The following is a 13,837-nucleotide window of genomic DNA, read 5'->3' on the forward strand; positions in this document are numbered from 1 at the left end:
GCCTGCCAATGCAGGAGATAACAGGTTTGATCTCTGGGTCAGGAAGATCCCCTGGAGGAGGAAATGGCAACTCACTTCAATATTCTTGACTGGAGTATTCCATGGACAGAGGAGCCTGGAGGGCTACAGTCCATGGGGTTGCAGAGTCAGACATGACTGCAGGTATACACACACAAGGGAAATAATATTTTCCGTCTCCATAAAGGTATTGAAGGTAATAATGAAGTACAGTTAAGTTACTATCTCAGCTAGGAAAGCATAGCCCTGAATCATGCATTGGATTCACAAATTCTTGTATCAACATGGTGATAAATTCAACTGCTTGATGTACAAGTGCTTTTGAGATGGAAATATAGACACGGGGTTCGGGTGTGCAAAGAAGTTTAGTAAATAAAAATAATCTACTTACCATAACATAGGCATTTCTGTTCAAAAACTTTACTGCTTTTTCCAAACACCAGAAACAGCATCTCAGGCAGCATTTTAGGAATTTAGAAATGTTGCTCTGGGCCTCTATAAGAAGGAGATATTTAAACCTATTAATTATTTGTAGACTATAAATAAAAATAATAGTAAAATTTTAAATGGGCTTTTCGATTTAACTGTAGTAAAATATATATATATATATATAATTTACCATTTTAACCATTTTTAAGTGTATAACTCAGTAGCATTAAGTACATTCACAGTATTGTGAAACTGCCATCACTATCAATTTCCAGAACTTTTCATCATCTCATAGAAACTCTGTACCCATTAAAGCAATAACTCCTCATTCTCCCCTCCTCCAAGTCCCTGGTAACCTCTATCATACTTCTGTTTGTATGAATTTGCATCTTCTGGATACGTTATATAAGTGGAATCTTACAATATTTAACCTTTTGTGTTTTGCTTATTTCACTTAACATTAAGTTATGAGGATCCATCTATTACATTTATTTTTGGAGCTGAATAATATTCTGTAGTACGTATGTATGTGTGTGTATATGTGTGTGTGCGTGTGTATATATATACACACGCACACACAGTTTTGTTTTTTTCTTTTATCTGTTAATGGAAATTTGGGTTCTTTCTATCTTTTGGCTATTGTGAATAATGCTGCTATGAACACTGGTGCCCAAGTATTTATTTGAGTCCCTGCTTTCAATCTTTTTGAGTATATACCTAGAAGTAGAAATGCTGGCATATGGCAATCATATTTTTAACTTTTTAAAGTTAAAACAGTTCAACTGTTTTCCACAGTGGCAATATGATTTTACATTCTTACCAACAATACACAGGTGTTCCAATTTATCCTCAACCTACAAACATATTATTTTTCATTTTTTGATAGTAGCTATTCTATTGGGAATGAAGTGATAGCTCATTATGTTTTTGATTTGCATTTCCAAAATGACTAATATTGAGCATCCTTTCATATATTTATTCACCACTTATATACTTTCTTCAGAGTGATATCTAGGCAAATCATTTGCAGGAGGGACAAAGATGGTAACAAGGAGGTTCCTGAACTTCCTTCCTCCCACAGATGCACCAAACGTATAACTACACTGGGAGCTATTTCCTCTGAGAGAAATCCAGAAACAAGCTGAGTGACTCCTTCACATCAGGCAACTTAAAAACTCTAACAGTGAAATTGTAGGAAAGGCTGAGACACACTCACCATAAGCCCTACCCCTGGCACAATGCCATACTACCAGGACAATACCCCCAACTCTCAGCTTCTCCCTGAGGAGTAAAGGGTTTGAGCAGCACATCAAGGATTCCAACTTTCCCACCCAAGAGACAGAGATTCCCACCCAAGAGACAGACCCCCAAAACATTTAGCTCTGAAGCCAAAGAGGCTTATGGCCACAGTTCTATGGGACTATAAAAAACAACTATAGCAATCACAGAGACTAGCAAAGAGAAAGCAAGCAAAATGCCCATCTTCCAGTCTTTTCATGGGAAGGGACTGAGTACATACTTTATAACACCCTGCCTAAAAGTTGAATTTCTAATTTGCATACTCTGGATCTACCTGTGGTCCTACTAGGAGCTAGGGGGAGCAGGTCACCAACTTCTCTTTGGAAGGAGTTTGTACACATGCCTGGTGACCCAGCTTTGTGTAGCTCTAGATAGGGCTTGTACTTACAAGTCTCACAGGACTGTAGAAAACAAAGAATCAGGTTTTAAATGGTTAAGGAGTGCCCTACCACCACTAACCACTACCATGGTTATGTATCCTGGTTGAATGCTGAGAAAGCAGGCAAAAGCTTCCCTCCTAGTTTCCCCCTGAAAGGGGCTTAACTACACACTTTTCCAGCTGATGTCTGAGGGTTTAGCTTCTAATCAGCCTTGTCTAGGTTCTGACTGTGACCCTTCCCTTTGAGACACCGATAGGTCTAGTTACACTTTCAACTACCAAGAGCTACTTAACTATGATGGCTAGGACAATCACAAAGATTTGAGAGAATAAGAAGCTTGGGCTGGGCTCATTAATGAAGCTCATCTCCTACGTGAGACTAGTCTGTCAAATTGGGAAAAATGGCTGCTTTATCTAACGCACAGAAACAAATACAGAGAGTGAAGGAAAAAAATGAAGAAACAAAGGAATATGTCCCAAAGAAACAAACAAGATATATTTCCCAAACTGGTATTTATGAAACAGAGATCATTGACTTACCCAATACAGAATTCAAAATTATGGTCATAAAGATGCTTACCATGGTCAGGGAGCAATGAATGAACAAAATGAGAACTTCAGTAAAGAGGGAGAAAATTTCTAAAAATCAAACCGAATCTATAGAGCTCAAAATTACAATAATTGGACTGAAAAATTAAATAAAGGAATTCAACAGCAGGCTAGATCTAGCGAAAGAAAAGATCAGTGAATTCAAAGACAATGCAGTGGGGTTTATCCCTAAAGAAAGCATGAAGCTGTAAGAGACTAATGCGACACCATCAAGCAGACCATTATATACATTACAGAGGTCCCAGAGGGAGAAGAGAGAGCAAAAAGGGGCATAAAACATATACAAAGAAATAATGACTGAAAATTTCCCTAGCCTGTAGAAACAGACATCCAGATCCAGGAAGTTCAAAGAATACCAGTCTAAAGAGATCCACATTGAATCACATCAAGTTAATTTTCAAAAGTCAGGTAAAGGCATCAGGAAAGAAGGAACTTCTTATATACAAGGAAATCCCCATAAGAAGATATTTTTCAGCAGAAACTTTGCAGGCCAGAATGAAGTTGAATAATATATTAAAAGTGTTGAAAGGAAAATCTGCCAACCAAGAAACTATCTATGTGGCAAAGTTATCCTTCAATATTGAAGAAAAAGGTAAGAGTTTCCCAGACAAACAAAGGCTAAGAGTTCATCACCAGTAGAATAGCCTTGCAAGAAATATTAAAGGGAGTTTTTTAAGCTGAAACAAAAGGATGCTAATTAGTAACATGAAAATATATGAAAGCATAAAACTCACAGTAAAGGTAAATATACACTTCAATTCAAAATGCTCTAAAATTTTAATGGTAGTAGGTAAATCACTTAGAACTATAGTATAAAGGTTAAAGACAAAGTATTAAAAGGACTTTTTTATGTATAACTAAATAACTTGTTAATGGATCCACAACATAAAAAGATGTAAATTGTGATATCAAAAACATTGTAGCATAAAATATATGTGCATAGGGGATATAAAAAGGTAGAGCTTTTGTATGCATTACTAATTCACTTGTTATCAGCTATAAGATATTTTAACTATAAGGTCAGCCAGTCAGTCAGTTCAGTCGCTCAATCGTGTCCGACGATTTGCGACCCTATGAATCGCAGCACGCCAGGCCTCCCTGTCCATCACCAACTCTCGGAGTTCACTCAGACTCACATCCATTGTGTCCGTGATACCATCCAGCCAACTCATCCTCTGTCGTCCCCTTCTCCTCCTGCCCCCAGTCTCTCCCAGCATCAGAGTCTTTTCCAATGAGTCAACTCTTTGTATGAGGTGGCCAAAGTACTGGAGTTTCAGCTTCAGCATCATTCCTTCCAAAGAAATCCCAGGGCTGATCTCCTTCAGAATGGAATGGTTGGATCTCCTTGCAGTCCAAGGGACTCTCAAGAGTCTTCTCCAACACCACAGTTCAAAAGCATCAATTCTTCGGTGCTCAGCTTTCTTCACAGTCCAACTCTCACATCCATACATTACCACTGGAAAAACCATAGCCTTGACTAGATGGACCTTTGTTGGCAAAGTAATGTCTCTGCTTTTCAGTATGCTATCTAGGTTGGTCATAACTATTTAGTTATTTTACTGCTGGTGTGCTCAGTCATGGCTGAGTCTTTGTGACCCCATGGACTGTAGCCCTCCAGGTTCCTCTGTCCATGGAATTTTCCAGGCAAGAATACTGGAGTGGGTTGCTACTTCCTTCTCCTTTAGTTATCATAAATATAATATATTTTACATAAGCCTTACGATAACCACAGAGTAGATACAAGAAAGGAATCAAAAGATACCACATATAAAATGATAAAATCACAAAGAAAGAGAAGAAAAAACAAAAAACTTTAAAATAGCCAGAAAACAGTTCAGTTCAGTTAACAAGATAGAAAAAAACTAAAGACCTATATATAGAAAACTATAAAACACTGATGAAAGAAATCAAAGAGGACACTAATGGAGAAATATACCATGTTCATGGATCGGAAGAATCAATATAATGAAAATGAGTATACTACCCAAAGCAATTTACAAATTCAATGCAATCCCTATCAAGCTACCAGCCATATTTTTCACGGAACTAGAACAAATAATTTCAAGATTTGTATGGAAATACAAAAAACCTCGAATAGCCAAAGCAATCTTGAGAAAGAATGGAACTGGAAGAGTCAACTTGCCTGACTTCAGGCTCTACTACAAAGCCACAGTCATCAAGACAGGATGGTACTGGCACAAAGACAGACATATAGATCAATGGAACAAAATAGAAAGCCCAGAGATAAATGCACACACATATGGACACCTTATCTTTGACAAAGGAGGCAAGAATATACAATGGACTAAAGACAATCTCTTTAACAAGTGGTGCTAGGAAAACTAGTCAACCACTTGTAAAAGAATGAAACTAGATCATTTTCTAACACCGCACACAAAAATAAACTCAAAATGGATTAAAGATCTAAATGTAAGACCAGAAACTATAAAACTCCTAGAGGAGAACATAGGCAAAACACTCTCCGACATAAATCACAGCAGGATCCTCTATGATCCACCTCCCAGAATACTGGAAATAAAAGCAAAAATAAGCAAATGGGATCTAATTAAAATTAAAAGCTTCTGCACAACAAAGGAAACTATAAGCAAGGTGAAAAGACAGCCTTTTGAATGGGAGAAAATAATAGCAAATGAAGCAACTGACAAACAACTAATCTCAAAAATATACAAGCAACTTATGCAGCTCAATTCCAGAAAAATAAACGACCCAATCAAAAAATGGGGCAAAGAACTAAATAGACATTTCTCCAAAGAAGACATACGGATGGCTAACAAACACATGAGAAGATGCTCAACATCACTCATTATTAGAGAAATGCAAATCAAAACCACAATGAGGTACCACTTCACACCAGTCAGAATGTCTGCGATCCAAAAATCTGCAAGCAATAAATGCTGGAGAGGGTGTGGAGAAAAGGGAACCCTCCTACACTGTTGGGAATGCAAACTAGTACAGCCACTATGGAGAACAGTGTGGAGATTCCTTAAAAAATTGCAAATAGAACTACCTTATGACCCAGCAATCCCACTGCTGGGCATACACACCAAGGAAACCAGAATTGAAAGAGACACATGTTCCCCAATGTTCATCACAGCACTGTTTATAATAGCCAGGGCATGGAAACAACCTAGATGTCCATCAGCAGATGAATGGATAAGAAAGCTGTGGTACATATACACAATGGAGTAAGAATACATTTGAATCAGTTCTGATGAGATGGATGAAACTGGAGCCGATCATACAGAGTGAAATAAGCCAGAAAGAAAAACACCAATACAGTATACTAACACATATATATGGAATTTAGAAAGATGGCAATGATGACCCTGTATGCAAGACAGCAAAAAGACACAGATGTATATAGTGGACTTTTGGACTCAGAGGGAGAGGGAGAGGGTGGGATGATTTGGGAGAATGGCATTGTAACATGTATACTATCATGTAAGAATCGAGTCGCCAGTCTATGTCCAACGCAGGATACAGCATGCTTGGGGCTGGTGCACGGGGATGACCCAGAGAGATGTTATGGGGAGGGAGGTGGGAGGGGGGTTCATGTTTGGGAACGCATGTACACCCATGGTGGATTCATGTCAATGTATGGCAAAACCAATACAGTATTGTAAAGTAAAATAAAGTAAAAATAAAAATTAAAAAAAAAGAAAGAAAAATAAATTCCCAAGATAAAAGTATGAGTAAACAATTTGAAAAATAAAGTACTTTGCTTTCAATAGGAATAGATCTTTACTGAGGGAGGACATTGTAGTAATGAAAACATAATTGTATCTGTTACTTTAGGAAATGAAACAAAGCAATAAACTAAACTTCATAAAAGCTAAAGCAAAAAAAAAAATCTAGTTGTAGTCTAATAGTTTTCCATACAATACTATCTGTATACTTAAATCATTACCTGAACAAATGCCATACAAGTAGCAATGTTTGCAACTTAACTCTTACATCACCTGAGAGTTGGATGTAATTTTTTAAATCCTATAGAAATTTTATAAATCAAATAGCTTGCCTAATCAACATTCCCATGGAAACACTGACAGCTAGGGAGTGTAGGTTGGAGGGGGGGCAGATGTAGTGAGAGTAAATGAAGTGTCTTAATTTTGTTGAAATTTAATTTTGTTAATGTAGAAAATAAAGTGTATATATATATATATATATGTATAAAGAAATAAGCAAGTCTATAATTTTCAATAATTACAACTATGTAAATGAACTAAGTTTTCCAGTCAAAAGACTGAGTGGCTGAATGAAAAATTTTTTAAAAGATTCAAGTATATGCTATCTACAGGAGCCTCATTTCACCTTTAAAGACATACTTAGACCAAAAGTGAAATATTAGGAAAAGATTTTTCCATGAAAATGGAAGCCAAAAGAAATCAGGTGTACCTATATTCGTATCAATCAAAAGAGACTTTAAACCAAAAGCTGAAACAAGGCACAAAGCTCATTCAGTTCAGTTCAGTCTATCAGTCATGTCCAACTCTCTGCGACCCCATGGACTGCAGCACACCAGGCCTCCCTGTCCATCACCAACTCCTGGAGTCCACTCAAACTCATGTCCATTGACTCAGTGATGCCATCCAACCATCTCATCCTCTTTCTCATCCTCTTTCATCGCTTCTCCTCCTGCCTTCAATCTTTCCCAGCATCAGGGTCTTTTCCAATAAGTCAGTTCTTTATATCAGGTGGCCAAAGTATTGGAGTTTCAGCTTCAGCATCAGTCCTTCCAATGAATATTCAGGACTGATTTCCTTTAGGATGGACTGGTTGGATCTCCTTGCAGCCCAAGGGACTCTCAAGAATCTTCTCCAAAACTACAGTTCTAAAGCATCAGTTTTTTGGCACTCAGCTTTCTTTATAGTCCAACTCTCACATCCATACATGACTACTGGAAAAACCATAAGCTTGACTAGATGGACCTTTGCTGGCAAAGTAATGTTTCTCCTTTTTAATATGCTGTCCAGGTTGGTCATAACTTTTCGTCCAAGGAGTAAGCATCTTTAAATTTCATGGCTGCAGTCACCATCTGCAGTGATTTTGGAGCCCCCCAAAATAAAGTCTGTCACTGTTTCCTCTGTTTCCCCATCTATTTGCCATGAAGTCATGGGACTGGATGCCATGACCTTAGTTTTCTGAATGTTGAATTTTAAGCCAACTTTTTCACTCTCCTCTTTCACTTTCATCAAGAGGCTCTTAAGTTCTTCACTTTCTGCCATAAGAGTGGTGTCATCTGCATATCTGAGGTTATTGATATTTCTCCCAGCAATCTTGATTCCAGCTTGTGCTTCATCCAGCCCATCGTTTCTCATGATGTACTCTGCATAGAAGTTAAATAAGCAGGGTGACAATATACAGCCTTGACGTACTCCTTTCCCTATTTGGAACCAGTCTATTGTTCCATGTCCAGTTCAAACTGTTGCTTCCTTACCTGCATAGATTTCTCAAGAGGCAGGTCAGGCGGTCTGGTATTCCCATCTCTTTAAGAATTTTCCACAGTTTGTTGTGATACAAAGCTCATTATACGATGAAAAAAGGGTCCATTTGTGAAGAGTAGATAGAAATTATAAATATTTATGCACCTAACATTGGAGCACCTAAATATATAAAGTAGATATAAATAGATATGAAGGAAGAAAAATTTAGTAATATAATAATAGCATACATTTTCAAAATTCCATTTTTATCAATGGGTTGTCCAGATAGAAAATCAAAAAGGAAGCATTGGACGTAAGTACATATTAACAAATGTTAAGATGGACTTAATATTTATAGTACTTTCCATCCAACCACAGCAGAATACACATTCTTCTCAAGTATACATGGAGCATTCTCCAGGATAGATCATGATAGGTCACAAAACAAGTACTAATAAATGCAAGACGTCTGAAATCATATCAAGCCTCTTTTATAAAAACAATAGTATGAAACTAGAGGTCAATTACAAGAACAAAACTGGAAAATTCACTAATGTGTGGAGATTAAACAACATGCCACTGAATAATCAAGAGATGAAAGAATAAATCAAAAGTGAAATCAAAGAGTAACCTGAAACACAGGAAATAGAAACCAACACATCAAAGCATGCAGAATGCAGCAAAGCAGTTCTAAGAGGTAAGGTCACAGCAATAAACACCTATGTTATTAAAAAAGATCTCAGACAACCTAACCTCACACCTCAAGGAATTAGAAAAAAAGAAGAAACCAAGTACAAAGTTACTATAAGAAAGGAAATAGTAAAGCTCAGACTGGAAATAAATGAAAGAGACTGAAAAAGCAATCAAAAAGATATATGAAAATACCAGCTGTTTTTTTGCAAGCATAGAATTGACAAAGCTTTCACTAGATTAATTGATAAAAAAGGAGAGAATACTTAAATATTAATAAATTCAGAAATGAAACAAACATTATGACTGATAACATACGTAAAGGATCATAAATGACTACTATGACTACATATGACTACTATTTTACACCGACAAATGTGACTACCTAGAAGAAGTGAATAAATTCATAGAATCATATAACTTGCTGAACTGAATCATGAAGGAAATGAAAATCTGAACAGATCAATTTCTAGTAAAGATTTTGAATCAGTAATCAAAAACCTCCCAACACAGCAAAGTCCAGGATCAAATGGCTTTACTGGTGAAATTTTACCAAACATTCAAAGATAAATATAAATATAACTCTTCTCAAACTCTCAAACCACAAAGGTGGAGAGAACATTTACAAACTCATTTTATGAGGTCAGCATGACCCTGATACCAAACCCACACAAGGACACTGCAAGAAAAGAAAATTATAGGCCGGTATCCCTGATAAATATAAATGCAAAGATTCTCAACAAAATATTAGCAAATTGAATTCAATATGAAATTAGAAGAATCACATGCCAAAATCAAGTAGGATTTATACCAGGATGCAAGGATGGTTCACCATATGCAAATTAATAATATGTTCCACATTAACAAAAATATCTATTTCTGCTTTATTGACTATGCCAAAGCCTTTGACTATGTGGATCACAATAAACTGTGGACAATTCTGAAAGAGATGGGAATACCAGACCACCTGACCTGCCTCTTGAGAAACCTGTATGCAGGTCAGGAAGCAACAGTTAGAACTGGGCATGGAACAACAGACTGGTTCCAAATAGGAAAAGGAGTATGTCAAGGCTGTATGTTGCCACCCTGCTTATTTAACTTATTCACAGAGTACATCATGAGAAACGCTGGGCTGGTTGAAGCACAAGATGGAGCAAATAGGGTAAGCAAATAGATGGAGAAACAGTGGAAACAGTGTCAGACTTTATTTTGGGGGGCTCCAAAATCACTGCAGATGGTGATTGCAGACATGAAATTAAAAGACGCTTACTCCTTGGAAGGAAAGTTATGACCAACCTAGATACCATATTAAAAAGCAGAGACATTTCTTGGTCAACGAAGGTCCGTCTAGTGAAGGCTATGGTTTTTCCAGTAGTCATGTATGGATGTGAAAGTTGGACTATAAAGAAAGCTGAGCACTGATGAATTGATGCTTTTGAACTGCAGTGTTAGATAAGTCTCTTGAGAGTCCCTTCGACTGCAAGGAGATCCAACCGGTCCATCCTAAAGGAGATCAGTCATGGGTGTTCATTGGAAGGAACTGAAACTGGAATTGAAGGAAGGAAGGAATTGAAGCTGAAACTCCAATACTTTGGCCACCTGATGCAAAGAGCTGACTCATTTGAAAAGATCCTGATGCTGGGAAAGATTGAGGGCAGGAGAAGAAGGGGACAACAGAGGATGAGATGGTTGGATGGCATCCCTGACTCAGTGGACATGAGTTTGAGTGGACTCCTGGAGTCGGTGATGGACAGGGAGGCCTGGCGTGCTGTGGTTCATGGGGTTGCAAAGAATCGGACACAACTGAGCGACTGAACTAAACTGAACATTAACAAAATGAAGGTGAAAAATCATATGATTATCTCAATAGATGCAGAAAAATTACTTGACAAAACTCAACCTTCTTTTGTAATAAAATTTCTCAGTAAACTGGTTAGGGAAGGCTTGAACATAACCAAGACCATTTCTTACAAACCCACAGCTAATATCATACTCAATGGTAAAAAGCTGAAAGCTTTTCCTCTAATAATAGGTACAAGACAAGGAGGCCCACTAATGCCACATTTTTTCAGTTTAGAACTTGGAAGTCTTAGTCAGAGCAACTAGGCAACTAAAAGAAAAAAAAGGTATTCAAATCAGAAAGGAAGAAGATTGTCTCTGTTTGCAGATCACATGATATTACATAAGAAAACTCTACAGTCTCCACCAAAAAAACAATTAAAGCTAATACATGAAATCAGTAGAGTTTCAGGTAATGAAATCAATATACAAAAATCAGTTTTCTGCATACCAACAACTAATTATTGGAAATAGAAATTGAGTACAACTTCATTTATAATTAAAACAATAAAATAACTAGAATTAAATATAAATGAAGAGAAATACTTGTATATTATTGACAAAAAAGAATGAAGAAACAAATAAATTAAAAATATTCCATGTTCATGGATTGAAAGAATTAATATTGTTAAAATGTAATTTAATGTACATTTAAAATGTAATTCTTGGGCTTCCCTGGTGGCTCAGATGGTAACGAATCTGCCTGCAATGCGGGAGACCTGGCTTCGATCCCTGGGTTGGGAAGATCCCCTGAAGGAGGGTATGGCAACCCACTCCAGTACTCTTGCCTGGAGAATTTCCATGGACAGAGCAGCCTGATGGGCTACAGTCCATGGGGTCGCAAAGAGTTGGACCTGACTGAGTAACTAAGCACCACACAGCACAAAATGTATATAGTACCCAAAGCAATCTAAAACTTTCATACAATTCCTATCAAAATTTCAATGCCATTTTTCACAGAAACAGGAAAAGCAATCCTAAAATTTGTATAACATCACAAGAAATCCAAATAACCAAAGCAGTTAACAAAGAGTAACAAAGCTAAAGGTCTTATACTTTCTGGTTTCAAACTCTTTTACAAAGTTAAAGTAATCAAAACAGTATGGTACTGGCATAAAAAAAGAGAGCCCAGAAATAACCCATGCATCTATGGTCAATTTTTGACAAATAAGTCAAGAATATACAATGGGAAAAAGACAGTTTCTTTAATAAATGGTGTTAGGAAAAACAGATAACCACATGCAAAAGAATGAAATTAGACCCTTATACCACACAGAATAATCAATGCAAAATGGATTAAAGACTTGAATGTAAAACCTGAAACCAGAAAATCCTACAAGAGTTTATAGTGGTAAGTTCCTTGACATTGGCCTTGGCAATGACTTTTTAGATTTTACACCCAAAAAAGGCAAATGCAACAAAAGCAAAACTAAACAAGTAGGCTACATTAAACTGAAAAGCTTCTGCACAGCAAGAAAACCATCAGAAAAGTGAAAAGGCAACCTACTGAATGGGAGAAAATATTTGCAAACCACATGTGATAAAGGGTTAATATTCAAAATATACAAAGACTTTATAGAATTCAACAGTAAAAAACAAATAACCAAATTAAAAATGTGTAAAGAACCAGAATAGATGTTTTAAAGAATACATACAAATGGCCAGTAGGTGCATGAAAAGGTGTCCAACATTACTTATATCAGAGATATGCAAATCAAAACCTCAATGAGATGTCACCTCATACCTGTTTACATATCTGTTATCAAAAATACAAGAGATACCAAGTATTGGTAAGAATGTAGTGAAAAGGGAACCCTTGTACACTGTTTGTACGAATGTTAATGTTAATTGATGTATCCACTATGGAAAACAGTATGGAAGTCCCTTAAGAAATTAAAAATAGGACTGCCATATGATCCAGCAATTCTAATTCTGTATATAATTGAAGGAAACAAAATCACTATCTTGAAGAGATAATTGTACTCCAGTGTTCATTGCAGCATTATTTACAGTATCCAGTGTATGGAAACAACCTAAGTGCTATTCAGTTCAGTTCAGTTCAGCTGAGTTGCTCAGTTGTGTCCAACTCTTTGCAACCCCATGAATCACAGCATGCCAGGCCTCCCTGTCCATCACCAACTGCTGGAGTTCACCCAAACTCATGTCCATCGAGTCAGTGATGCCACCCAGCCATCTCATCCTCTGTCGTCCCCTTCTCCTCCTGCCCCCAATTCCTCCCAGCATCAGGATGTTTGCCAATGAGTCAGCTCTTCGCATCAGGTGGCCAAAGTATTAGAGTTTCAGCTTCAGCATCAGTCCTTCCAATGAACATCCAGGACTGATCTCCTTTAGAATGGACTGGTTGGATCTCCTTGCAGTCCAAGGGAATCTCAAGAGTCTTCTTCAACACCACAGTTCAAAAGCATCAATTCTTCGGCACTCAGCCATCTTCACAGTCCAACTCTCACATCCATACATGACCACTGGAAAACCATAGCCTTGACTAGATGGACCTTAGTCGGCAAAGTAATGTCCCTGCTTTTTAATATGCTATCTAGTTTGGTCATAGCTTTCCTTCCAAGGAGTAAGCATCTTTTAATTTCATGGCTGCAATCACCATCTGCAGTGATTTTGGAGCCCCCCAAAAATAAAGTCTGACATCTATTTCCCATGAAGTGATGGGACCAGATGCCATGATCTTAGTTTATTAGGTACATCAATCAATAAAGTATAGTACATATACACAATGGAATATTATTCAGCCATGAAAAAGAAAGAAATCTTACTTTTGCAATAACATGGATGAACCTGAAGGGCATTATGCTAAGAGAGGTAAGCCAGACAAAAACAAATATGCATGGTATTGCTTATACATGGGGGAAAGATTGTAATGCATATAAACTGAATAGAATGTTGTTATCACATGCTGGGCATGGAAGAAATTGGGAGAGGCTTATAAACTTTTAGCTATAAGATGAATAGATTTTAGAATATAATGTAAAACATGATTACAGTTGATAATACTGCATTGTATATTGAAATTTTCTAGGAGAGTAGAACCTAAGCATGCTCACCAAAAAAAGGAAAAAATGTCCCACCTTAAATGTGGGGATCCTTTCACAATGTATAT

At 37.1% G+C, this 13,837-nt stretch overlaps 1 protein-coding gene across 1 annotated transcript in view; it reads right to left on the bottom strand.

The window, feature by feature from the left end:
* SLC44A5 (solute carrier family 44 member 5) overlaps positions 1-13,837 on the bottom strand; it is a 450,883-nt gene that overhangs the window by 12,442 nt on the left and 424,604 nt on the right. The window contains exon 18 of the mRNA XM_069594802.1: positions 410-513. Within this exon, the coding sequence (XP_069450903.1) occupies positions 410-513 (104 nt within the window). The remainder of the gene's footprint in view (positions 1-409; positions 514-13,837) is intronic.

The sequence above is a fragment of the Ovis canadensis genome, chromosome 1 (assembly GCF_042477335.2).
Source record: "Ovis canadensis isolate MfBH-ARS-UI-01 breed Bighorn chromosome 1, ARS-UI_OviCan_v2, whole genome shotgun sequence".
NCBI classification, from domain to species: Eukaryota; Metazoa; Chordata; class Mammalia; order Artiodactyla; family Bovidae; genus Ovis; species Ovis canadensis.